This window comes from Mustela erminea, chromosome 7 (assembly GCF_009829155.1).
Source record: "Mustela erminea isolate mMusErm1 chromosome 7, mMusErm1.Pri, whole genome shotgun sequence".
NCBI lineage: Eukaryota > Metazoa > Chordata > Mammalia > Carnivora > Mustelidae > Mustela > Mustela erminea.
The window spans coordinates 134416457-134443875 of record NC_045620.1 but is presented as its reverse complement, the minus strand read 5'-3'; the positions used below and the strand labels follow the sequence as shown (position 1 = coordinate 134443875).

Here is a 27419-nt window from a genome sequence, read left to right as displayed (position 1 = left end):
CACAGTAATTCGCATGACCTACAAGCCCTTGGTCTGTTTGAACCCACCACCCTCCGGGCCCCGTCTCAGACCACTGCTTGCTTCGGGTTCTTGTGAGGGCAGAGGGCCTGTAATGTTGAACGTGCCGTCCAGCCCGCAGGCCTTTGCTCACTGGCGGCCTCTGCGTAGACCACCGTTCCCTTTCTTGGCCTGGCCCACTCCTGTCCATCCTGTACAGCGGAGCTCAGAGGTTTCACCCTTTTCCAAAGCCTTCCTGGCCCCCGGGGCTGAGCCTACTGCCTGTCCTCTGTCCTCTAAAGGCCCTCCCTAGGGCTCCCTTGCCATCAGATGGTGTCCCCAACAGGAAGTGCTGGCTGTGCACTGAACAAGCCCCGCTGGGGGCCCAGGACCCCACCGCCTCTGCTGTGCTGTCGCTCCCGCTGGGCTCAGGGTTCGGTTCTGTTCCCAGGTGAGGAAGTAGGTGGTAAGTGTGAGAAGGGGCTCTGCCCTTGGGTTTGTGCCCTCGGATCCGTTGGGCTCACTTCACAGCCTCCCTGCCTCACCTGTAAGAGGGTCAGTCACGCCTCCCCCTTGGGGTGGTTGCAAGAGTAGAGGCGTGGGAAGGCCTCAGCTGCCCCACAGCCCTTCTTCCTTGTCCTCCTCCTGCTTCTGGTAATTAGGACAGTGGCTGTCATTAGTCACCGGCCCTGCCCGGCTCAGCCTGACCCACCCCAGGACTGTGAGCCCCAGCCGAGGCCCAGGATGTGGGGTCTGTGGCCGAAGACCAACCGACCAAGGGGCAGGGGGCAGTGTGGGGGAGGGGCTGCTGGGGGCTCAGCCCTGCGGGGCCAGGACCAGCCCAGGAGAGCCTACCCAGAGCCCTCGCAGAAAGTCTGGACTTTTCTAGGCCCTCCAAGGGATCACCTTTATGGCTCAGCTGTGAGGCTACTATTTGCGCCCAAAACCTACCTCAATTTCCACCTTAATAAACCACCCTGAGGTGGCTGGGTGCCGGGCACTCTAGCCCTGAGGGCGTCTGAGGGGGCAGAGGCCTGGCTGCTGGTTCCCCGTAAGTCCCCCCAGTGGCTGTGGGTGGCAGGTGGGTCAGACCAGCAGGCTCCCAGCAGCCCCCACATAGCAGAGCTCGCCTCCCTGCTCCCTGCTGCCGCCAGGAAGCCTGCATCTCTGGGGCACGGGGGCCTCCCATCTCTTGTTTGGGTGTCCTTCATTCTCTCATCTGTCCTCCTCACCTTGTGACATGTTCCCGTGGTAGCCTCTGCCTCAGGGGAGAGAGGAGCCGGGAAGGTACAGCTTTCACTCATTCCATCTCTTTCCACCAGCCCTGTGGGAGCTGGGAAACAGGAGAAAGGGGGGCTCTGTGTCCCCCCAGACCTTGTCTGTGTCCAGGCACACCTCAGAGACGCTACGGCCTCCGTTCCAGACCACAGCCACGAGGCAAATGTCCCAGTAAAGCGAGTCAATGACTGTTTCCATTTCCCAGTGTGCACAAAACCTGTGTTTATACTATACTGTAGTCTGTTAGGTGTGAAAAAGCATTATGTCTAAAAAAAATAATGCGCATCCCTTCATTTAAAAATACTCTATTGCTAAAAATGCTAATCGTCATCTGAGCTTACTGTGAATGGCCACCGCTATTGGAGAAATCACCGTAACAAACAGAATCATAATGCAGTCATTTGAAATATGGAAGAATTACCAAAATGTGACACAGAAACATGAAGTCAGCAAATGCTCTTGGGCAATGCCACTGATAGACTAACTTGATGCATGGTTGCGACAAACCTTGAATTTGTAAAAAATGTATTATCCGCGGGGCGCCTGGGTGGCTCAGTCAGTTAGGCCTCTGACTTTGGCTCAGGTCATGATCCCAGGGTCCTGGGATCGAGCCCCGTGTGGGGCTCCCTGCTCAGTGGGGAGTCTGCCTCTCCCTCTCCCTCTGCCCCCCACCTCCACTTGTGCCCTCTCTATCTCTCTGCGAATAAATAAATAAAATCTTCAGAAAAAAACGCGTCATCCACAAGGTATGAGAAAGCAGAAGCCCGGTAAAACTGAGGTGTTCCTGTACACATGTCCCAGCTAGAGGCTCGGGAGTTGGCACAGGTGCATAGGTTGGGTTTCGGGGAGGCTTCTGGCCAGGTCAAGTCCTGCTGAGGCTAGTAGCTAGATGTCAGGAGCAGGGACAGGGGCCCAAGGGGCAGTCAAGGAGTGTTTCTTCCCAGCCCAGGGTCCCAGTGCCCACAGCAGAGACCCACTAACCCCTGCTCCTACCCCTACTGCTACCACCAAAAGAGATGAGGAACTCTGGGAGTCCAGTGGTATTTCTCGCACCTCAGTATCCTTGGCCGTGGATGTCCTAGGTCAGGTGACAGCAAATGGGAGGACCCCTTCTTTTTACTCCCAGGCACTGGAGGAGAAGCACCTGTGTGTGAGGCCGTGCGTTCCAGGCGTTCCCCCCCCCAGCAACCCTGTGTTCATTTACTTAATGGGTAGTTATTGATCACACACTCTGCGCCAGGAAGCGTCTAGGTTCTGGGCTTCCGATAGAGAACAAACCAGAATAAAGCCTGGCCTGGGGGAACTTGCCTTCTAGTTCTGGGGGGAGAAAGACAATGAACTCAATAAAATACGGAGGGGAGAATCAAATAGGACAGGAGGATAAAGAATGTGTGGTGGGGTTTTGGCTTTGATAGAAGACTAGGGAAGGCCTCGCTGGGGAGTATGTTGAGGAAAGACCCGAAGGAGAGGAGGAAGCTGTTTTATATCTGAGGAACAGCCAGTGCAAAGGGCTTGTGGCAGAAGACGCCCAGGTCGTTAAGGAGCAGCAAGAGGATTGGTGTCACTGCTGGGAGATGAACAGGTGTGGGGACGGATGGACCAGGCATTGGGATGGGAGTGGGCGGAGGTCATACACGGGGGCAGGACACCTGCAGCGCTAAACCCGACGAGGAACACGGGGAATAACGCGCCATCTCAGCGCCGCCAAAATCAAACCATGCAGGGGACCTCCTTGGTCCTTTCCATAGTGACCCCCTCCTCAAAAATTTCATAACTATTGCTCACAGAGATCTGTGTGGTCATGGCTCTGCTGGCAGACGTTCGGTGAACGGGGGCAGGAGACTTGGGTTCTGCGTAACACTGGGCTGACCTCTCCTCTGGGTAGTGGCCTTGTGGCCCCTGCGGGAGTGTTGCTGGTCTGCGGGTCCCAGGGGCCAGAGGGTTGTCCCCTTGCCGCTCTGAAGTGGCCTGCAAAATAGAAACGGCTCCAGTTTTGAGGCAGGGCGCCAGGAGAGGGGAAACCCTTCCTGTGTTGCAAGTTGAGGGTTATTTTTATAGTGACGGGGGATGACTTTGCAATATTGCTTCCTGTGGGCATCTCCTTCAAGCCTCAACCCAGGGGGCGGGTCCTGCATGGCGGGCATGGTGGTCAGCCTGCAGTGTGGGCACCTGTGTGTGTGCACGCACAGACACGCACAGACACACGCGTGCGCACGCACCATGGGCACGCGTGAGTTGGCTTGGCGTTCTCGTCCGGTGGGGAATCCACGGAGGGAGTGTTGTTTCGGCCCAAAACAGGACTGCCAGCCCCGGGCCAGGGAATCACTGCCTTGGGTGTCCCTGAGCTTCCGCTCAGGGTAGGATTCTGCATTGTGTTGGGGAGATGAAAGGCAGAGATAAAAGGAGGGGCGCTTGACCTGCCGATCAGCCTTGGCTCCGTGCCGAAAGGGCGGGACCCAGAGGGAGCCTCCACATCCAATGAATGAATGAATGAATGCAGGCGATGACCCCAAGGTCTTGCAGCTTGTTGGCTCCTGGGCCAGGGCCCCCTGCCAGGTCCGCGTCCGCACAGGCCCTTCCTCTTAGTTCGGCCGACACCGATCCTTCTCGCTTCCCAAAGCCCTGATTTCCGAGTCAGCCCACATTTCACGTTTTCTGTCCTGTGGACCCCTTGACTCTTCTTGGACCTGTCAGACTCTGTGTGTGGGTTTGTGGCTGAAAGTCCTCCCTGGGAACATACTTCACAAAGGTTTGCTCTGGTGGATGCGCCTGGGACCTCCCAGCGTCTCCCGGAGACGGGCTCCTTTTATGAAGTTGAAGACTGTCTGGGTTGGGAAATTCAGGGCGCCAGGAAGGTGGGCTCCATGGGGCCAGGCCAAGTTCCCCACGCAAGGGCTGGGCCCGCAGAGGAGCTGGGGGTCGTCAGGCCCACCTTTTCTCCCTGTGTGCCGGACTTCCTTCTTCTCACCGAGTGCCAAGTACTGCCACTTTCCCATGTTTCCAGGCACCGTGCTAATTGGTTACAGGCTTCCTCCCAGCTGCGCTCTGGGTGAACGGAGCTCAGCTACGTCCTTGGGGAAGAGGGTCAGGAAAGGACGTGGGCCCCAGCCTGAAAGCTAGAGTCTGTCGGTTCCTCCTGGAACACCACTTTCCTTTGCCCCCCTTCATGCCACCAGCCCTGGGGCTCGGTGCTCGGCCGGCAGAGGCGCTCACTCGGCGTAGAGAAGAAGGAAGGGCATGCCTTGCCTTCCCATCTGTACCGCAAGCAGTCTGAGAGCCCCCGTCCTTCTGTGTGTCCCCAGCACACTGCGCGCTGGTTTTCACTAGGTATGTGCTCAGTTAACGAGTGCCGATCGACGTCGTCCGTGCGCGAGTTTGCGCATCGGTCTCCGCTCTCCCTGCATGTGCCTTCCAGTGTTGTGATTGATTGATTGATTGATTGAGTAAAGATTTTATTTATTTATTTGACAGACAGAGATCACAAGCAGGCAGAGAGGCAGGCAGAGAGAGAGAGGAGGAAGCAGGCTCCCTGCCGAGCAGAGAGCCCGATGCGGGACTTGATCCCAGGACCCCGAGATCATGACCCGAGCTGAAGGCAGCGGCCCAACCCACTGAGCCACCCAGGCGCCCCCCGGTGTTGTGATTTAAAGAATGAAAGTGGCAAAGGGCAGCTTTTTTGAGCCGTCTGCACTCCTGATCGGAAACACGCTCCTAATGACAAAGTGAAGCCCGTGCCAGCTGTGGTCACCGAGGGCAGCCCGCACGTCCCCATTTGGGGGCCTGGCCTGGTGTTTTAGCCAGGCTGATGCCGTTTTTGTTGCGAATGACTTAGTGTTTTTATTTCTTCCCAAAGACATTAAACATGTATCAAATAGCATATGAGATGATTCACTGGAAGTTTCCTTCCAAGTTTAAAAAAAAAAAAAAAAAAAGAAAAAAATTTCCGGACTAGGGAGCTGCGCCATGAAGAAACTACCGACTGGCCCCTGGTGGCAGCCAGGCACACCGGAAGCTCTGCTGTGGGCAGCACCTCGTGCAGTGGACTTTCCTGGGGACAGAGCCACTTGTCGGCGCCCACAAACCCCCAGGGGGCTCTGTGCGTCTTGAAAACATATTTGAAATCCAGTATCTGTAATGACATTTCTTTTCTTTCTTTCTTTCTTTTTTTTTGGTAATGACATTTCTTACAGTTTCTATCCTTGGTGTCTTAGGATGTGGCCAGACCTCATTCATCAGGGGCACGTGAATTCAGAGTTTGGAAGCGGTTCATCTGGGGCGTGTGTGTTGTGGATTGAGCTGTCACTCAAGCAGGAGCCTGGTGGAAATTTAGCTTTCCACCCCTGACGGGGAGAAGAGCTAAGCGAATGGGTCTGCCGGCCGGGATCCTGGGAAGGGACGCCTGGGTGGCTCAGTCAGCTAAGCTTTGGGTCAGGTCATGATCCCAGGGTCCTGGGTTCAAGCCCTGAGTTGGGGTCCCTGCTTGGGGGAGGAGCCTGCTTCTCCCTCTGCCCACCCCATGCCCTCATCCAACTTGTGCTCTTTCTCAAATAAATAAATAAAATCTTAAAAAAAAAAAAAAAAAAGATCCGGGTGCCTGGGTGGCTCAGTGGGTTAAAGCCTCTGCCTTCTGCTTGGGTTATGATCCCAGAGTCCTGGGATCGAGCCCTGCGTCGGGCTCTCTGCTCAGCAGGGAGCTTGCTTTCCCCCCTCTCTCTCTCTGCCTGCCTCTCTGCCTACTTGTGATGTCTGTCTGTCAAATAAATAAATAAATAATCTTTAAAAAAAAAAAAAAGATCCCGGGGAGAGGGACATACATTCCAGCCAAGCAAGTGGGCTTGCCGGGTGCATGCCTCAGGGGCCACTAGTCTCAAGGCATAATTCACAGATGAGGAAAGCAGCCCTTTGAGGCACAGGACTTCCCGGGGTCCCCACTCTGTTCTGACGCTGGGAATGACAGCTGTGCTAATAGCCGCTCACTTCTTACCAGGAAAGCCTCCTCAGCTCCATCACAGGGCTGCTGGTCCAGCCCTCACCCTTTACCCTAAGAAAGAATTCAGAGGCAATTTTTTATTTTTTGAGTTGGACTTGACACATTTGAACCATACTTTGACTAATTAGTCTGAATTCCTTGGATCTGACGGTATTTTTTCTTCTGTCCCCTAGTTGCCCTCCTCCTCACACCCTACATTTGTTAATCTATCCCTGTACTGTTCGTTGCTGTTCTATTGCTGGCCCAGTCATTGCTCATGAAGGCGTTACCTCAAGAGGTAACAGGCCCAGGGCTGTGGAGCAGGGACCGGTCTGGGCTGGTGGCCTTCTCCCAGTGCCCCCAGGGTAAAGTCCTGAAGCTAGCCCTGCCCACCCCTCTGCCACGTGCCCCAAGCCGGCATTTCTGCGGCCACACTGTGCTGTTTCACGCCATCACCACACCTCTGCGGACACTGGGGACTCCTCCTTGAAGGCCACTTTTCAACCCTTCTCCGCTGGGAGAATGTTTTCCCAGACAGCAGCTCCGGTGGCCTGTCCCCGTCCGCCCCAGCAGAGGCCTCGGCGTGTTCTTCGTTATGTCGGGCCCGCAGTGGCTGCCTTTTTCCAGCCTGGGGTCCTGGTGCCTAAGGAGTCTGTGCAGGTTCAGTGAGGGGCAGGATAGCAGATAGCCGCGGAATGAATGAGCGAAGGGTCAGCGTGTCCCGTGCTGTTTTCTCTAAGATGAGAGCACTCCCAGGGTGAAATCCTGGCTGTTCCAGGCACTGTTGAGTCGGAAAGGTCTTCATCCTGGGAGCACCTCGCGCCCCTGCCCAGCCAGGCCTGGGTTCTCTTCTGCCGGCTCCGGGAAGCAGGCGGAGGCATTGGGACAGTCAGCGGCGCGTGTATGCGTGATGTATGTAAGCCGTGTGTGTGGTGTGTGCATAGCGTATGTGCCACGTGCTGTGGTAGGGTGTGGGGGTGCGTGTGTGTGTGTGTGTGTGCGTGTGCACCCTGTCCTGCACACATCTGAGCAGCCCAGCCTCCTCAGAATGCTGGGGGTCACTCTGGGCAAATTCCAGACCTTTCCTTCAGTCTCTGCAAAGCTCTCTGTCCTTCTGGGCATTTGTCCTGTGCAGAAACCAGCTCCTACGTGGACCAGAACTGGGTAGAAGCCACAGACTCCCCAGGAGACATCTTGCCCTTAGAGCAGAGCCCATCCGCTCCCTGAGGGGTTCCCCCTCCTGCTCCCTCCCCTGGGGGCCGGTCACAGTGTCCGTGGCCGGCGGGAGCGGAGCGGGGCTCACGGAGCCTCAGGTGGCTTTACCGGACTCGCAACCCGGGCAGCGCGAGCTTGCTGGAGGCTCTGCTCTGCCCCCGGAGGACTGTCCTTCCCTTCTCTCCTTTTTTCTCATTTTCTCCTAAGAACAGAAGTTAGAATTTCAGGGACTTGGACCTGCACTGGTTGTATCTGGGCCGCTGGGATCCCAGGTTTTCATGCTCTGGGCTGGGCATGCGGGCGAGAGGTGAGTGCAAAAGCGCGAGCAGCCCGAGAGCCCTCGCCAGCCTCAGCCTCTAGTCTCAGCCCCAGCCTCAGCCTCCAGCCCCCAGCCTGGCTCTGCTCCATCCTGCAATTAAGCTCATTAAGCTCTTTTCCTGTATCCTAAAAGCTGTGATGTGACTTCCAAATACTTGAGGTTTTAAATTTGTTAGTCCTTTTATGCCTTCATCTCCCTCTACCCTCGCGGCGACACGGGTCACAGCGGCAGGCGAGGGCTGCTATTCCCGTTTACAGTTCAGGAAACTGAGGCCCAGAGAAGTTCTGAGACAGCCGAGACCATAAGGCGTGGCAGGGGAGCCCGGGAAGAGCATGGGCTGCCCATTTTCCACACACCCGCTGCCCTGTGTGGCCCCTTCCGTGCACAGCCACCACCGAGCGGGCGTTCTGGTCCCACGACGGAGGAGTGAGCAGATGCTGGCCTGAGGCACCGAACCTGGGACCCACCGCACCCCAGAGCCTGGCTCGGGGCAACCCCCACCTCCCAGGAGGTGCCCTGCTGGCCAGGGTGTATAGGCACCGCCTGTGGGTTTCCCTCCCACGGGGGTTGGGAAGACGGGGGTCCGCATCCTGGAGCATCAGTGCAGAATCCGGGGCTCCCTCGGTCACGTGCTGTGCGGATCTGTCCCACACAGGCAGGGCCGGCGCTGGAGTCATTCTGCAGCCGGACACATGCAGCCTGGAGGCATTGTGCCGACGTGTGCGGGCTGGCGTCCCAGATCTCCACACCTGAGAAGCACAGCTGAGCCGGGTGGGCACCCTGCCCCCCAGCTCTGTGCCCCCAGGGCTGACGGAAGCGGGGTCAGAGGGGGCCGGAGGGGGGCAGTGGGAACCCTGGCTGAGGACCACCTAGCTGGGGTGTGTTCACAGACGGAGAGAGGGGGTGGCACGGGTTTGGTGATTGGACCCCGGGGTCTGACATGCCCCAGGCAGGCCCTCTGCTCAGCTATGGCTATTCCCGTGCCAGTAAATGGAACTTTCCTAATTACCAAGTCTGGATTACAGAATGTCTCTCTTGGAGCTTCAGATCTGGGCAAGAGAGTGCTTTAACGTCCTGATCTGTGATGTGCCTTCCTGGGTCCCCTGATACTGGGGAAGTCACAAAATGTTGGGGCGAGAGGGTCCTAGAAGAAACCCATTTACTCATTCATCAGCTCCTCCATTCAGGCACTGTGCTAGGCCCTCGGAACCCACAACCCTTACTGCAGATGGATTTACCGAGCACCGAGCCCTGTTCTGGGGAACGTGGGGATACAGAGGAACGAGAGGAGACAGTCAATAAATGTGTCAGTGTGGTGCCAAGGAGTAGGGAACGCTAGGACAAGGGGGCGGGGTGAGGGACCAGAGCGTGAGGGCCGATGCTGTTTGAGATGGGTTCCTTGGAGGAGGCACCCCCAAGAAGACTCGAGCAAAGACGTGAGCGTTGAGGGAAGGCACCTTGAGACCAGGTGGAGGGAGCAGCACACGGCAAAGGCCTTGTGGCCGGACAGGGCTTCGGCGTGAATGAGGTGTTCTCTTTCCACAATAAGTTCACAGTCCCGTGAGGGAAAGACACAAGTAAACGGTGTTATAAAGGCTGAGCTCATGATAGAAATGGGTTAAAAATTGGTATTGGGATGCCAAAGAAGGAGTAATTGTTGGGGGCTGGGACGCACAGCCCCGAATAGGGAACTTGTGAGCTGGGCTTTGGAGGTTGAGTAGAAGTTCGCTGGGCAGCTGAGGCGAGCAGTCACATGGACAAACCAGTGTTGTCAGAGGCACGAGATGTGTGGGGAAAGCCACCCCCAGTTTCTGCTGCGTTGGCAGCTTCTGCGGGGGAAAGAACGGCCTCTTGGGAGTTTGTCTCTCCTCTTCGCCACCTCCTTTCTCTGAGCGCATTGAGGGCATTCCATGCTGCGCTGAGTGGAGAGGAAGGCTCCAGACAGGGAGGGGAGCTCTAGGTCTCAGCCAGATCCCTCCCTCCCTCCCTCCTTTCTTTTATTATTATTTTTTTTTTATAGCTTTTGGGGAGTCATGAGGATTTAAGCTTCGGGGGATGGGTGCAGAAGTCCAGAGGGTTTTCAGAGGGATTTCTCAACCAAAGCTCACTGGCCTGGTAAGCTGGATGCAGCAGATTTCCAGGAAGCCCTCTGAAAACGGGCTCCTGGGGGTCAGAGGGCTAAGTTGGGACCTGGGTGCTCTCTGTAACTGAGCTCCCAAGGGGTCTGCCACTGCCGGCCTCTGTCCCCCTGATCTCATTCAGGGGCTTCCTGAGAGAATACGTTCTACCGCTTCTGATCCTCAGCTGTATAAGGACCTGGGCCATCACTGTAGCTGGGCTCTAGGAAGGTTCTCGAAAATGCTGTAACAGAACTTGTGACTGATTGGGAAATGGAAATGCCACGATCTTTCATTCATGGGTACCTGCCCCAGCTGGGTGGCAGTTAGTAATGGGCCTGTCAACAGGGTGGTCATGAGCTTCAGGAGTCCCTGTGTGGTGGCCCCAGATCTGTAGGGCCCCAAGGGTCTTCCCAGGGCTGAGCAGCCAGTAGGAATGGAACATCGGCCACGTTCATGTGTCATTTTTCTAGTAGCCACGTTAAGAAGGTAAAATGAAACAGAGGAGATGAAGGTTATCAACATGATTCGTTTAACCCACGATATCGCAGACGGTGTCACTTATCACTCCACATGTCATCAGGATAGCAAAATCATGATGAGCTAGTTTACATTATTTTTATGTGGGAAGTCCTCAAAGGCCAGTGTGTGCCTTACTCTGTGGGCACATCTGCGAATTTAGACGGGCCACATTTTCCGTGCTCAATAGCCACATGAGGCTGGTGATTAGTGAACTGGGCAAATCTAGGTTATAAACAGAGAAACTGAGGCACCAGCGATGCAGAGGAGGCGGGAAGGGGGGGATGGGCGGGGGAGGCGGGGTCTCCAGTCTGGTCCGGAGGAGTCCGCCTGCCTGCACACACCAGGGTCCACCCAGCCGCGTTGCAGCCTGAGCTGCCCCAAGGGTGCTGTTCCTGCTGGGGGCGATCCGGCAATGGTCACAGACCCTTTGGGACAGGACTGGCCCCTCCTCAGACCAGCTGCACTAGAAGCCAAGGCTGCCTGCAGCTTGCCTCTCACCCGCTTCCTTGGAGAAGAGAAGGGCCAATTCAGCATTTGTCCATTTGTTAATGAGTCACCAGAGCACACTGCCCGTTTTCTGCGGGTCCCTTCAGCCCCGACTTTCCTGTTCGACCCCAGGCAAAACAAGCTCTCATCCCCAGAAGAGCCCGAGGGTTGCTTGAAGTTCAGATTCACCGCGGATCCCAGCCCTCCCCCCGCCCCCCAGCCTCTTCCTGACTTTGGCCTTTTCTAAGGACTTGCTTCCTCCGGTCCTTCCCATTGTTTTTCTTCCGAGTGGCCCAGCGAGCTCTGGAGATCTAACCTGATGAAAGCATTATATTTATTTTTTTTTAAAGATTTTTAATTTATTTGACAGAGAGAGAGATCACAAGTAGGCAGAGAGGCAGGCAGAGAGAGAGAGAGGGTAGGAAGCAGACTCCCTGTGGAGCAGAGAGCCCGATGCGGGGCTCGATCCCAGGACCCCGGGATCATGACCTGAGCTGAAGGCAAAGGCTTTAACCCCCTGAGCCACCCAGGCGTCCGAAAGCATTTTAAAGCGATGGCTGCAGTGTCGACCCACGCCGTCAGCCAGTGTGGAGCTGTGATTAATGCACACGCTCGGTACTTGGTTCCCCGGAGCCTCACCAAGCATTTGGAAGAACTACGCCATTAAAAAGGCTTTAATTTGCAGGCGATACCTACTTTGGGTTAAATATTTTCACAGGGCTCCCCAGCTACATGTTTGCGCTTTTTTTTTTTTCTCGGAACAATTTAGCACATTAAGAACGATAGATGGAGTAAGCGAGAGCCGGAGAGACGGACGGATGTAAGTGCTGCATTAACCGTCTCCTCATTCTTCCGTTACTGGGAATGAAAATGCGATCTTTGATGCATTCAGAAGGCTGTTGGCTGTCTGATCCGAGCCCTGCTTGATCACGAAGCTTTTCAAGCGGAGTGAGACGGTGGCTCTGATCCCGAATTGATCACCCTTCCTGGCACACCCATTCTTCACCCCATCCATCAGCGGAGATGAGAGATTTTCTGGTCTACAGATGAAGGATGGTGTGTGCCTGAGCACCAGGGCTGTGGGGCCATTTCTGCTGAGAAAGGGGGTGGTTGCTTTGTCTCTGCAGAAAGGCTGGCTTGTTAGCCTCCTTCCTCCCAGCCAGCCAGTCATCAATAACGGTTCCTTGGCGTGATTAGTAAAAGAGGGGTCAGTGTTCATGCAGCGTTCCCCCGTCCTGGGTCCCTGGGAGGCTGCGTGCTCTGGGCTGAGCGCCTCCAGGACAGAGCTAAAATGAGGCTCTCGGGGTTAACTGTTGCGTCTGAGTCTTCAGGAAGCACATGGGAGCTGGCCCAGTGAGGGGCCAGCGTGAGGGACTCCATTTCACCTTCATGGGCGCCACTTCATGGTGGGGGAACTATCCGCCGGGAGCGCCGTGGTGGCCTCCATCACTGCCTGCGGGCCCCGGGCAAGGAAGGGACCCCAGGGAAGGTCACAGATGAGTTCGTGCTTCATGGAAACCTCACTTGTGTCAAAGATGGAGATAACATTGCCCCCTCCCGGCCTGGCCAAGGTGGCCCCCGCCTTCCCAGAGCCTGGACTTTGCCTAGAGGTAGCCTATGGGCGTTTACCTCCAGTGGCTTTTTGGTTTGGTTTTATTTGTTGTAGTAGGCTCAATGCCCAGCATGGAGCCCAGTGTGGGGCTTGAACTCACAGCCCTGAGATCAAGACCTGAGCAGAAATCACGTGTTGGGCATGTGACCAAGGATCTACCCAGGCTCCCTGACCTCCAGGGGCTTTTAAAGTCGTCCTTATAGGGGCACCTGGGTGGCTTAGTGGGTTAAGCCTCTGCCTTCGGCTCAGGTCATGATCCCAGGGTCCTGGGATCGAGTCCCGCATGGGGCTCTCTGCTCAGCGGGAAGCCTGCTTCCTCCTCTCTCTCTGCCTGCCTCTCTGCCTACTTGTGATCTCTGTCCAATAAATAAATAAAATCTTTAAAAAAAAAAAAGACCTCCTTCTAGTTGGGGTCCGTTATCAAAGGAGCAAGACTGATACAAAGCGAAGGTTAAGCAAAGCTTTATTTGTGCCAGGCATCAAGAATCGACTGACCGGTCAGGGCTGCCCTAAAGAGAGCGACCCCCCCCAGTCTCACAGGCCACCTTTTACTGGGTAAGACCGCAGCCCATATCTCGTTACTTTAACCTACCGGGTTTGTGTGTCTTTTCACTCTGGTCATAATTGGCGCCCAAGCTTGGCGGCCAAAAGGCGGGGTTTACATTCTTTGGTGGTTAGGGAGGTTGCATATGTGCTTTTTACTGATTAGATGTTTTCATCTGGCCTGACTTGTCCTTGTATTCTGGGTTCTGTTATCAGGGACTAGCCAACTATGCTTTACTGGTTTCCTGGACTTGCTTTTAAGTAATTTTTTCTCGGGGGAAGGGTTTACTGCACGAACAACAAAACGGCTGTTTAACCAAGATGGAGTCGCTCTGGCTAAGTAGAGCCTTACACTTATCTTTTGGTTTTGATTACGCATGCTGTCTTCCTAGGCAGACTGCCTAGCCCCCCGTCCCTGTGGGAATGTAATCGTTTGTCCCAGGAGCACCACCCACCCCACCCCGACCCCGTCCATAGGCACCTGTGTGGTAACTGCCTGAGCACATCGAGAACAAGAAGGTGCATCCCTGGCCATTCTGAGGGCCTGATGGGCTCCAGGAGACTGCACCCCCTGTGTGCCCAGCCTGGCGCCAGGCCCCGAAAACATGCTGATGGCCCCCACTTCTGGGCTTGAGTTTTAGGGGTACAGAGCACCGGCTTGGGGACACGTGCGGGCAAGCATCCCTACAATTAAATGACTCAGGACCCAGTGCAGGGTGAGGTGGGGCACACCAACATGTAGACCTCACATTTCCAGAATCTTCCAGGGAATGCTGTATTCCCTTCCTGGACTCCTTTGCCTTTCTTGGGAGGGGTCACCGCTTGTGGTGACAGACTCCCCCACCTGGACCTCCAGACCCAGGGATCTTAGACTGTCAGACCAGGAAGAAACCCTAGTTTGGGAAGGAGGCCCTCTCCCCGCACGCAGCCTCTCAGGAACACCCTCCACCCCCCATTTGGAAGCACTGTGAGAGGAGGGCTTGGTGGGGGGACTCGCAGTCTTGTGGGTCAGTTCGGGGACATGCGTGGGAGGGAGCTGGCAAGGCGTGAGGCCACCCCCCGGGCACACCGTTGAGCTCTCTCTGCCTGTGACCTTCCAGCTTTGGGTTGAAGGTACTGGTCCCTCTCCCTAATCTGGTACCTTCCTTTCCGCAAACACGTGTTGTCTCAGGCAGAGCAAGTGTTGGGGGTTTGGCGTTTCTGTCGGATCTGAAAGAACAAAAATCACAGACACATCCTGAGGCAGACCGACAGCCTCATTCTGAGTGTGGATTTGGTCTTCAGGAGGTGAGTGGACTCTGAAGGGACCGATCCTGAGCCTGCGGAGCCTAGAACTTGACCGAAGGCCGCTTGTTTCCATGGTGAAAGAGACAGGATGCTAATCAGGGTAAAGGATGAGCCATTAACGATCCAATGCGGCCCGGTGAAGGTGCTGTCCGTGGCCACGTGTCCATCGTGTGCACCCTCCCGTGGCCACCTGGCCCTCGCGTGGACCCTCCCATGGCCACCTGGCCCTCCCGTGGCTGCCCGCTGTAGGGTGCCGGGCGGGGGCCGGACAGCCCGGGCTGAGTGCTGGCTTTGCCTCTGGAGCCTGCTGGCAGTGGGGGAGGGAGGCCGTGGGAGCCTCCCGGTGCCTGGCCCCACGGACACTAATGGCATCTGCTGACTCAGTCCGTGGCCAGGGGCAGCTGAGCTAGCATCCCGGGGCTGTCATAACCAAATAACACAGACCGGGCAGCTTCAGAAACATTATTTTCTGACAGTCCTGGAGGCCAGAAGTCTGAGACCAAGGTGTCACGGGTTTGGTCCCTTCTGAGGCCTCTCCTGGCTTGCAGACGGCTGTCTTCTTGCTGTGACCTCGCATGGCCTTCCGTCTGTGTCTGTTTTCTTTTTAAAGATACAATTTTATTTATTTGAGAGAGAGAGCACAAGAGAGAGCATGAGCAGAGAAAGAGACTCCCCGCTGAGCAAGGAGCCTGATGTGGGGCTCGATCCCACGACCCTGAGTGACCTGAGCTGAAGGCAGACACGTAACCAACTGAGCCACCCAGACGCCCTTCCTTCTGTGTCTCCTAAGGGCCCTAGTCACATTAGGTCAGGACCCACCCCTATGACTTCATTTGACCTTAATTACCTCTTAAAGACCCCATTTCCAAATGCATTCGCATTCCAAGGTGAATTTGGGGGTTCCGTCCAGAACGGCGGCCGGCCCACCCTGCTCACGCTGGTCCTCTCCTGCTGCGCCCCGTGTGGTATGATGCGCCCCCTTTGGGGACACGGGGACACACGCTGCTGCTGGCGGGAACAGCGCCGGGTCTGGCAGACGGAGTGAAGAACGGGGACGAGCAGGTGCGGAAGGAACCATCCGAGGCCCAGGCCCACCGTGTGCGGGGCTCTGCGGCCGCGGAAGCTGCAGATGGGAGGCCCCATGGGGAGACCCCGGACAACTGTTGGGGTGCCCACCCGGGTCGCTGGCTGAGACATGCCACAACTGGAGGAGAGCGTGCCGTATCGGGGCTTCGAGAGCAGCTGGACTGATGAAAGGGGTGGGAGTGAACCCGTTTCAGGCCCACGTGCCTCTGACCTGGAAGTGCTCAAAGCCCTCGGGGTGTCGCAGGTGGCGTCTGGGAGCCCTGGGGTGAGGGGAGTGCTGCTCAGTGCTCCGAGGACACAGAGAGGCGAGGCTGCCAGCAGGAAGCCACGCGGCGCGTCACCCTGTGTGGGGGGCTCTCGGGCCACCCGCCGGGCCAGCTGGGCTCCAAGTTTTGCCGTCCCAAATTTGCCATGCAGAAGTCCCAAGTGACAGGAGGAGGCCAGGAGGCTGTTTAAACAGAGCGGACAAAGCAGGGGTGCGGCTGGCAGGTTAATAAAGGACCCTCACAGGAGCAGAGAAAGCACGTGGGAGCCGGGCCGGAGAAGGGTGCCCTGGGGACAGAGAGAGCGGAGGGTGTCCGTAGCCCTGACTCTGAGGGCTCTCCCTGCGGCCTGGCCTGCCCGCTCAGTGGCTTCTGCGGAGTCACCTTTGGGGGGTCCCCACGCTGCACCAGGGGTCTCCCGGACTTCGAGCTCCCCTCTGTGTATGTAGACATGTGTGCTCGAGAACACGCCCCCAGGAGGCTGGCGTGGGCAGGGGGTGCCTCAGCGAGGGGACCAGCCTCCGGGCAGGTCTCAGGGTCACGCCCAAGGCTGGGCGGGAGAGCCTGTGGGTGGACAGATGGACAGGCAGAGAAGGATGGGCACCTGGCCTAAGGCCCTGACAACACCCACGTGGCTTCTCCCTGTGCCCTCAGCTCTGGTCCTTGGGTTTGGCAAGCAAGGCCATCCCAGTGCCCTGCCATCAGGCCGCCAAGGGGACACCCGGAAGGGCCAGGGAGCTGGTCTGGTGGGGCCCCAAGAGCATGACAGAAAACACAGAATCAAGAGGCAGCCACAGCCCCAAACCTGGCCTGAAGGTTTCCCAGTGGACCGAGATCCGACCTGCTTCTTGGTTGGTTTTCCTTCTCCCGTCAGACATCTTGATTTTCACATTCACCTTTATTTTTCACGTAGGAATCACAGTGGTCATTACCAAAAAAAAATAAAATAAAATAAAAATCTTATTAATTAACTGAGTTTCCAAAGGGACCAGAAGCAGAATCAGCGACCTGTGAACGCCAGGTCTTTTGGGGCCTTCCAGACGGTGCCGCTGCACGTCCTCGGGTGGGTCAGAGAGCTGGCTGGTGAAGGCGTGGGGTTCCCTGACCTTGAGACCTTGACTTCCTGTGACCTTTCAGCTCCTGTGGAACGAAGGTCATGTGTGCCCTCGTCCTAGGACATGCTGCACTTGGTGAGGTGGCCTCGCAGGTTCTGCGTGGACTGGAGTGAGGCAAGGACGGCTCCCCCAGGGCGGGTCCTGCCCTGACAACTGGCTTCCTCAAACGTTGGCTCGCTTCCGCTTTTTTAGGATCAGCCTATAGGTCAGGGCAGAAAGCAGAGATTGTAAACCCTGACGTTGTACAAATGGTTCTCAGAACAGAAGCTGATGAAGAAAAGCGGAGATCAGTAACTCGGTCTTACGGAGAGCGAACCAAGAGGGAAGTTTCTCAATGAAGAAATAGAGGTCGGGCTACTTTTATTTTTGTTTGTTTGTTTATTTTTAGAGATGCTATCTATCTATTTATTTATTTATTTGAGAGAGCGTGAGTGTGCAGGAGGGGGAAGCAGCTCCCCACGGAGCAGGGAGCCGAGGCAGGACTGATCCCAGGACCCCGAGATCATGACCCAAGCTAAAGGCAGAGGCTTAACCGACAGAGCCCCACAGGTGTTCCTTGTATGAAGACACATGCACAGAGGTCAGCATTTTAAAATTGCAAAAGGATTTACAATAAAAACTCCCCGTTCCAACCTTGTCCATCAGCCATCTCTCTCTAGGCAATGCCACATCCTAACGGGTCCTTGCAGACACGGAAACACGCATGTGTACATGGTTTTCTGTCTTTTTCACAAAGGGCAGCAAACTCTGTGCTGCTGCGCACTTTCTCTTTTCACTTAAAAACACGTCTTGGTTACCGCTTCTCAGTACGCGGTGACGGACGCCTGGGTTGTTACAGAAATCGGGGCAGCAAGCCCAGCACGGGTACGCTGTTTGCCTGGCTGGAGTATCTGTAGCTGCTCCTCCGAATGGAAGGGCTGGGCATTTGCAGCTTTGGAAAGACATGGCCAGGCTGCCCTCCATAGAAGTTAGGAAAGGAACTTGGAACTATGTAATTTAAAGTCATAAAGGGGCACCTGGGTGGCTCGGTCAGTCAAGCGTCTGGCTCTCGCTCTCAGCTCAGGTCACGATCTCAGGATCGCAAGATTGAGCCCTGTGTCAGGGAGCGGTGGCCGGGGGGGTCTGCCTGAGATCCTCTCTCCTTCTGCCCCTCCCCTCCCCCTGATTGCACCTGCTTGCTTTCTCCCCCAAATGAATAAATAAAATCTTTTTTAAAAGATAAAGCTGTATAGATAAGTAAAAACAGGGATATGTATCATAAAGCTAATAAAACCCAGGAGGGAGCCATGAGGACATGCTGGGGAGAAGACATGAGCTCCAGCTGTTCTCTTACTGGATGGGGGTGCGGTGCACACTGTTTGGGGTTCGTAAATACAGAAGCAGTTCCAAGCGGGCGTCTCTGGGATGGGGGCGGGAGGCATTTCAATTTGATGGTCTCGTCTTCTGTATATTTGAAAAATGATGGCTGTTCCGTGTTACCGTCAGAGCCGGACCATGAAGTGAGCTGAGGAGGTGACAGTGGGTCAGCGTGTGGCCGCCGTGTCACTGCAGATCCGTCCTCTGTCCGGGCCGCCCGGGGAGCTGCATGGGGACACGTCCCGCGCTCCCACGGCGCCCGATTTGCTACTGGTCCCGTTGGGGAAACGTCGTGGGCTGCTCCACTCTAATTCTAGAGCCACCCCACCCCGCCCCCCGCCCCGGGGAGCTTCTCAGAGACAAAACAGAGAGGGGACACCTTCAGAGTTTCTGGATTCCTGTTCCAAAAGCAGGATGCGGTGCCGAAGAGAGGAGAGAGCCGGCCAGATCCCAGGGTCACGGGTGCGCTCGGCCGGCAGCGGGAGCACCTCATTCCACTGATTTCGGGTGCATCCCGCCCCTCCCCTCCATTAACACATTCCAGGAGACAGGATGTGCCCACAAGTGGTCCCCCTCCCCGCAGGGCGTTCGTGCACAGTGGGGGCCTCTCCACGCAGCACCCCCCTCCCCGGGGACCCGCCCCTGCTGACCCCCACCCCCCTGTCTTGCAGGGGTGACCAGCCGCCACCATGGGCAAGCAGAACAGCAAGCTGCGGCCCGAGGTGCTGCAGGACCTGCGCGAGAACACAGAGTTCACCGACCACGAGCTGCAGGAGTGGTACAAGGGCTTCCTGAAGGACTGCCCCACCGGCCACCTGACCGTGGACGAGTTCAAGAAGATCTACGCCAACTTCTTCCCGTACGGCGACGCCTCCAAGTTCGCCGAGCACGTCTTCCGCACCTTCGACACCAACGGGGACGGCACCATTGACTTCCGGGAGTTCATCATCGCGCTGAGCGTCACGTCCCGGGGCAAGCTGGAGCAGAAGCTCAAGTGGGCCTTCAGCATGTACGACCTGGACGGCAACGGCTACATCAGCCGGAGCGAGATGCTGGAGATCGTGCAGGTAGAGCCCCGCCCCTGCCCGCCCCTGCCCGCCCCGGGTCCCTCGAATGCCACCTGCCCCCTGCCCCAGCGAGAGATGCTAGAGATTGTGCAGGTAGGGCCCCGCCCCTGCCCGCCCCGGGTCCCTCGAATGCCACCTGCCCCCTGCCCCAGCGAGAGATGCTGGAGATCGTGCAGGTAGGGCCCCGCCCCTGCCCGCCCCGGGTCCCTCAAATGCCACCTGCCCCCTGCCCCAGCATGGACTGCCTGTCACCTGTCCAGGGAGGTCCCTGCTGTAGGGATGATAAGACCCAATACTTCCGGAGCAGGCCTGGGCTAAGGGCAGGGTGGGGGGACCTTCTCCGCATTTCATGAAGCCCGAAGCTCAGAGAGGGCATGTCCTAAGAATTAGCAGAGCTGAAAATCCTAAAGGAGAGGTCCCTTGCTCCCTGCTAAGCCCTTCTTGAGTCTCGGTATTCGAGATGGCAACATGCAGTTTGCCACGTCCCCAGGAGCGTGCTGCGGTAAAGGAAAACCGGAATATTAGTGGTCCCAGAGTAACAGGCTCTAACCCAGAAGGAACATCTCTCCCTGTGAGGCCTTTTTCCCCCTTCATGCCTTCATGCCTGTCAGTGGCAGGTGAGGCCATTTTCCAGAAAGAAATCCCGTTCGGTTCCCTTCACCGGCTGCCTGGGTTTGTGGGAGGGGAGAGAGCCAGAAGCTGCCGCTCCCTGGGGCCCCTGGAGCCGGGGGCATTCGGTTCTAGAATTCCCGAGAAGAGGCCTTCTCTGCATGTAAGGAACTTTGTGGCCCAGGAGCTAAGTCTTGAGCAAAGAGCGTCAACCCCATGAGCTCCCGCGCCAGCCGCACATGGCCTGAGGAGTGACCACCCCACTGCCCCGCGTAGCTGGTTCTCATGCAGAGTAAGTCAGCACAGGTGGGGCCTGTGCGGCTCAGTTGTCCCTTCTGGTCCTTCACCATAAGAGGCGGTGGGAGTGAGAATTCTTTCTCCCTGGAATCCTAGCCTACCTGTCACCCCTTTTGCAAACGGGCATGCCCATCACTGGCTGAGCAGACTGGCCTGGCCAAAACTTGAGACACACCAGTGGGATTGTGCAAACAGCGAGTACGGGGTAGGGATGGGCGCCACGCCTGTGCGAATGGGATCTGGCTGCTGGGTGCCCCCACCACGTTCCCAAACCCCGAGACCCTTCCCCGTGGCCTCTCAGCCTACCGGTGGGATACTGACCTCCGATACCCTTCTCAGCATGGACTGGAGTTTTTAGTACTTTGGAAGCCAACCAAGACCTTGCAGAGGCTTGGTGCTGCTCTTGGCTCTGCCCTTGGGCGTGCTGCGTGGCCCAGTCCTGTGAGGGTGTCCTGTCCCGGGGAGGTGTGCGCCTGTGCATTCTCCCTCCTTCTGGAGAGACCTGTGCAGTCCTGCTGCCGGTCCTTCCTGGGGGTCATGATGTGGTTCTCCCTATGGGTGTCGGGGGCGAAATCTTGCTTGTTTGAAGCAGAGGTCTAACAGTCACAGAGTGAAACGCACACAGCTGTGTGCTAGGGGACGGGGGTCGTGCACATATGCCCCTAAGACCACCACCCTTGGTGAGTTACAGACATCCACAGTCCCCCAGAAGCGTCCCTCAGGTGTCGTCCCGAGCACTCTCCGACCTGCGACCCCAGACAGCCGCCAGGCTCCGGGCTGTCACTGTGCTGTGGTTTCTCCTGCTCTTGAATGTCACATAAATTGGTCTGGCTTCCTTTGCCTGGTGTGCTGTCTGTGATAGTCCCCGTGGAACATTCTGGAAATGTTCCTCTAGAAAGCTGAGGAAGTGTCCTGAAGGCTGCTTGCATCCCGACCTCTCCATGTCTTTCTGTGGCCTGGGAAGAAGTTTACACCTGCCCCCACCTGCCCAGGAATGTTCCAGAATCTCGGAGCACATGCTTCTACATGTCTCTTTGCAGGCTATCTACAAAATGGTGTCCTCTGTGATGAAAATGCCCGAGGATGAGTCTACTCCGGAGAAACGAACGGACAAGATCTTCAGGCAGATGGACACCAACAACGATGGTAAGAAGTGGGCGTGTGTGCGTATGTGTGAGTGTGTGACTGTGTGTGTGTGCGTGTGTGCAGGGCTACTGAGAGCAGAGGTATGTTTAGAGCACTTCCCTCTCCCTCGGCAGCTCCTCAGGCCTCCTTCAGCTCCCCCTGGCCTGAGGGAAGAGGCTGGATTCAGTCAGGGAGACCCGGGTCTATGTCCTGGCTGTGTCCTCTGTGCCCCCTGTCCCCACTGAGCCCTAGTGTCGTTTTAAAGTGCTTTTAAAATAGGAGAGCTGTCAGCCCCATGGATGTGTCCCAGGGACAGGGAGGCAGGGGCACTGATGGCACCTGGGCCCTTCTTGGGTTTGGGGGAAGGGTGCAAATCAAGGTCCCTGAATGGTGGAACCCTTGCTGTCCTCCTGAGATGGCAGGCTCCCCAGCGGCCCCCAGGGGCTCTGTTGGGGGACCGTGGCAGTGGGACTCTGCAGGATCCACGTAAGAGCAGGCAGCTACGACCCGGTAGGTCCAGGCCTCCTGCCGGCTTTGTCAAGTGCAGTCTCAGAGTCAGGTTGGATTTGCTTTTGAGCAATAAAGAAATGGGACATTTAGAGTAGAAAAGGAAACACCCCCTGGGTTGAGCTGGAGATGAAAAACAAGCTAATGCATTAGGAAATGCTCTGTAAGGTCTGCAGCGCTTCTGGCAAATGGGTTTAAGGACCGAGCTGGCCCAGGGACAGGCTTACTGTGTGAGCACAGTGGCAGAAGGTACGCCGGACGCAGCAGACGGCGTGGCGACGGTTCCCTAGTCATGGTCACGAGTGAAACAAGACAGCCTTGTGCCTGGCATTGCCCTTGGGCAGATTTAAAGCCTGGCTTCACCCTCCAGGGTAGTAAGACGCAGGCTTCGGACTCCGATGGACCTGCACCGAGTCTTGGCTCTCCTGAGCCTTGGTTTCCTCCTCTGTGAAATGGGCATGATAAACGCAGGCTCATGTGGTTGTGAGGATTCAGGGAGACGATACCCAGAGTGCTGTGAGCACAGAGCCCTGGGCATGGCGCTCTCGACCCCTCTCCCCTGCCTGGCTTCCCAGCCTGAGCTCCTCCCGCCGCTCCTCCAGAAGGCCAACTGGGCCCGCACCTTCCCAGCTTGTTTGGGACCCTGAGTCTGTGCGCTGCGGTGCAGGGCACCTCTGTGAGCCCCGGTGTCCACCTGTCCCAGGCCTTGGTGCGGGAAGGGAGAGTTGCCGTTGGAGAGATGAAGGTGAAGTCAGGGGTGCTCAGGGGCACCCCTTCTTGAGGGGCTGCTAGAGTGGACAGGGCCCTGCACGTTGTCTTACCTTCCCTGCCATCCTCCCCAGGGGTCGGGGGGGGGGGCCTGGCAGGTTGCCCCCAGCACAGCACTCTCCGTCCACACCCATCCCGGCCATCAGTGTGAATGGAGACTGGCTGAGCGCCAGGAGCACGCCGACTGCTGCCAGACAGACCCAGACTGTGCTCAGGAACCCCCAGAGCCCCTCGGGTCCCCCATCAGCCCCTCACCTGTCCTGCTGTCTACCAGGAGGAGGGGCTGTGCTCTCAGAAGCTTCTCACTCTGAGTGATCGGAGATGGGGGAGTGGTGGGTAAAAGTCCCCACCAAGCACAGGAAAGCAACAGAGCCCAACAGCCGCTCTGTGCAGGCACAGGGTCCTGGAGAACTTCTCCTCCATTGAGGGGGTGCTTCCCAGCCCATCCTTGAGCCTGGATGTTGTATTGTCTCCCCTGGGGCCAGCCTGCCTCTCTCCTGCTGGGGGCCAGGAGGAGGGGGTGTTCCTCTCGGGCAGTGGGCTTGCAGGAGGTCTCTGCCTGGAAGCTTCTGGATGCCTCTTCTGGCTCTCTGGCCCCAGCTCACTGAGCACATCTTCCAGACCAGGTCAGGGCTAAAGATCTTGAGACGTGGAAACATTGGTATCTTGCCTATGGTGGCGTGGCACGGGCCACAGGCCTCTCGGTCCCTTTATTGCCGATCTGCGGGGTCACTGTCACTATGGCCTCACAGCTGCAGACTCCCCCAAGGCATAAGTCACTGCAACAGGGCCAGCTTCAGACCTAGGTCCTTCTGCTTTGCAGGGGGGAGTCCGGGGGGAGTCCTGGGAGAGGGAGCACCGAGAGGGGCCCGTGGGTGTCCCAACGTTGGCTTCCCCCCAGAACTCACAACAGTTTTCAAATCCACTTCCTACTCCCGGTCCTAGCAGTAATGGGGTCGGTGGTGTGAGAGGGGCAGAGGATGCCCTAGGGCGTCACTGGCCGGACCCAGAGCAAGGCCAGCCCACTCTAGGCCCCACCCCGGAGGGCGAGAGGCCCTCAGCAGAGACCGATCCAGATCCGCGAGCCGCGAGCCATGCTGCCACCAGGGGAGATCAGGCACTGGGCAGTGATGGGTGGGGGGGCCCCGGCTGCCCCCCGACCCCCAGCCGTGGTCCCCTCAGCTCCAGATCAGTTACGGGTGACTTTCTTTCCGGACGAGTCCCACCTTCCTTACGTAAAGCCTGGGGTGGCTTCCAAAAGGATTGACATTGTCCCATAAGCCACAGCGCCTCCTTCCTTTTCATGTATAAATTATGCCCCTGGTGAAGTGCAAAGTTAGTGGAGTCCCACTTTGGCCCAGCTTCGGAAGGTGCGAGACGTAGACCAGAGGGGGCGTCCCCTGGTGTGGGAGCGTGGCGGGGACCTCCGGACGCATGACGAGTGCAGAGCCCTGGCTGACCCCCATTTCTCCTCTCTCCTGCGCCACAGGCAAACTGTCCCTGGAAGAATTCATTAAAGGTGCCAAGAGCGACCCCTCCATTGTCCGGTTGTTGCAGTGCGACCCCAGCAGTGCCAGTCAGTTCTGAGGGGCCGGGCGTCCGGACGGTGGCGGAGGAACCCAGGCTCGTCTCGCCGTCTAAGCTTTGCTTGCAGAAGTGGATGCCTCCTCCACCTTTCCTGCTCGCCGGGGCCCAGGCGACCTGCCCGGCCTGGTGGCTGGGCCTCCCTCCTCCACCTGGCCTCCTCCTGTCCCCCTGCCCGGCCCCCCGCCAGGGACGCCCGCCACCCCCCGGGGAGGTGTTGACACGCAGGGCTCACAGTTCTGGCTCCCGGGGCATCTCCCCGCCCCAGGGAGCCCAGAGAACACCGCCGAGGACACGGATGGGACTTCCTGAGATCGAGACCAGGCCAGCTGCTGTATGTGGTGATGGCAGGTGGCCGTGGGCAAGGTGGGGACGAGACCAGAGGGAGAGTAGACGGGCGAGCCCTCCCCGTGCATGGCCCCGCCTCGCTCGTGCGTTTCCTCTGACCAAAGCTGCTTGCACGTACGGATACTGTGGCCTCCTTCCTTTTCGTGTATAAATTATGCCCCTGGTGAAGTGACGTGTGCCGTGTAGGTCCCGTATTTCACGCCTCCGTTGCCTGTGATGCGTGGTCCCCCCGCCCCAGTGGCCCGTGATCCGCCCCCGAACCTGATTATTTTGTGGTATTTATGCGCTCTCTCGATCTGCCCGTTTCCAAGGAAATGCATGCGTGCCCAGTGCCGTGGCGACCGTCCGTCCAGGTAGTGAACGCAGGCATCTGTGTAAGGTCTGTCCTCCCTGTTGATTGGTCTGGCATTTCCTGTATTAAAAATGATCAAATAAATGGAATTCTCGGAGTTTCGTGTTGGCCCCGGAGAGCCTCCGGGCTGCTCCAGACCCTCTGGTCAAGGCAGGTTCAGCGGGCTGCTGGCGGTCGGCTCGGCCCGGGTCCTGTCCCTGTGTCTGTTAAATCTTCGCAGCCTTTTCTTCAGTATCTGTCCCGTTTGTGCCAAGAAATGCTCATGGAAATAAAAGGTAACCATCCCCGGCAGGTCTGACTCTCAGGCCCCCTGAGGACAGAGCGGGGACCCGAGCCATCATCAGCACGGGCCTGGTTTCTCAGCAGGGGCTGGAGGGACACCTCCGGTCCCGGCAGCACAAAACCACGCAGAAGGTGTTTGTACTGTAAGACGTTTGTGTCACACGTCAAGTTCAAAGGCAGTGTGCTGTAGGCTTGGCTAAGCCAGCCTCTGGAGAGAGCATATCCCTGCAGCCCCTGGGTACCCTCCCACCCCTGCCTACCACCCCACCACCTGATCTCTCGTTTAGCTTTTGTCCTCACACTTGTCTCCTTGGGGTCCCCGCAGTCCAGCTGACACAGCATTCCACAGGCAGGAGAAGAAGCAACCCTGTCTTCTCTTCTTCCAGGAGAGGGAGGAGAACTTTCCAGAATTTCCCCCACCAGCTTCCCCTCTCCTTGGCTGAAACCTCGGTCAGTGCCTTGGCAGGGGGGTGTGAGGTGACTGACTGGCCAGTCAAGAGGCACCCTTGGCTGAGGAGGGCCCACCTTCCCCGGAGGGCATGGCAGCGGGAAGGGTTGATCAGGACTGGAGTTGTATTTTCAAGACAGACGCCAGCCATGTCTGTCACACCTGCCTTGGGCTGCGGGGCCTCTCAGAGCCTCAGTGTCTTCTCCGGCAGAAGGGCTGAAACGGAGAGGTAAGTGGGCAGAGCTTGAACTCGGAGCCTGCCTCCCAGGTGGGCAGGGGCGGTGGCTGTCCCGTTAGTGAACTCGACCTGTCCCCGAGTGCCTGGCGAGTGCCTGGCGAGTCAATGGCACCGCCAGCGGCTTGTTCCCGGCGCGCCCCCAACTGTGGGCCTCGGCGGGCAGCACTCTCTGTGCTAGAAGTGACAAGGTGGTGTCTTGACAACTCTGCCTGGAGGAGGGGGGGCTCCCCGGGGCTCCCCTCCCATGAGGGACTTGAATTTTACAGAAGACATTAATCAGTACTGCCTGTTGGGGGCGCTTCGGGGCCAGGAATGGGGGTGGGGCATGGATGGGAATGACCGCTGTCCCAGGACCCTCCAGGGAAGCAGACCCAATCGGAGATCTAAACACACACACACAAACACACACACGCACAACACACACACGCTTATTATAAGGCATTGGCCCCCATGATTCTGGAAGCTGGACAGTCCCAATATCTGTGAGCTGGAGCTCCACCCGGGAGAACCGAAGGCATCATTCCAGAAAGGGTCTGAAGGCAAGAGATCAGCATCCCAGTTCAAGACCCTCAGAGCAGAATTGCCCTTGACTGAGTCCTGCTCTGTTCAGCCCTTCAATGGATTGGCTGCGGCCCACCCACGTTGGGAAGGGCCATCAGATATCTGTTCTACTCAGGCGACTAACTGGAATGTCAATTTCATCCAGAAATACCTGCATAGACACACCCAGAATAATGTTTGACCAGGTATCTGAGCCCCCATGACTCAGTTAAAATGGCACATAAAGCTATCAGGGGCGTGTGGGTAGCACAGTTGGTTAAGCGTCTGACTTTTGTTTTTGGCTCAGGTGGTGATCTCAGGGTCATGAGATCGAGCCCTGAATGGAGCTCTGCTCTCAGCGCATAGTCTGATCAACTTCCTCTCTTCTGCTCTCCCCTACCACCGCCCCCGCCGTGTGTGCTCTCAAGTAAATAAATCTTTAAAATATATATATAACCCCAAAGCTATCACAAGTGCTTCTGCCCAGATGTGGAAGATGTGAGTCTGGGGTCCTCTTCGACCCTGCCCCAGCAGGAGCTCACGAAAGTCGGTGTGGCCCACCACCCCGTCCGGCCAAGGACCTACAACAATAGGAACCGCTCCTGAAGCAGGAACGTTGTTTCAGAGCTCAGGAAGGAGGCCTGGATGTGGAGGGGAGAGTGGGAGGGCCGGGCTCGACGTCTAAGGTACTCATCTGGACAGCTCAGGATCAAGGCCTGGGATGGCAGGGCTATACCTCCTCATTCTCAACCCTGGCTTTTCATTAATGCAGCCTGAGGCTTTCTCTGGGTAAGCTGGCCGCATCTGTGGGAACTGGCATTAAGCCAGCAAGATGCGAGCCCCCATGTGCTGAAGGCCTCCTAGGACGGATACTGCTGAATGCACTGCTGTAAACCTCCCATCAGCCTGCAAGGTAGCCGTGACTACCCACGTGGTCCAGATGGCTGGCCTGGGGTATAGAGAAGTTGCTTGCTCCAGAAAGGGGTTGCAGATATGGGCCTGCAGAGGACCCAAGTTGGGACGACTCCTAATCACAGAGTGGTCCTCAGGTAGCTAAAGCCACCTTTGGGGCCCCATGTGTCTGGGGAA

General features: G+C 57.2%; 1 protein-coding gene across 4 annotated transcripts in view; it reads left to right on the top strand.

Moving 5' to 3' along the window:
• Positions 1-24919, top strand: part of HPCAL1 (hippocalcin like 1) — a 109945-nt gene extending 85026 nt beyond the window's left edge. For all 4 annotated transcript variants that reach the window (XM_032353332.1, XM_032353333.1, XM_032353330.1 and 1 more), the window contains 3 exons: positions 18837-19232; positions 21179-21284; positions 24028-24919. In XM_032353332.1, the coding sequence (XP_032209223.1) occupies positions 18855-19232; positions 21179-21284; positions 24028-24125 (582 nt within the window). In that variant the 5' untranslated portion in view covers positions 18837-18854 and the 3' untranslated portion in view covers positions 24126-24919. The remainder of the gene's footprint in view (positions 1-18836; positions 19233-21178; positions 21285-24027) is intronic.
• The last annotated feature ends 2500 nt before the right edge of the window (positions 24920-27419 follow it).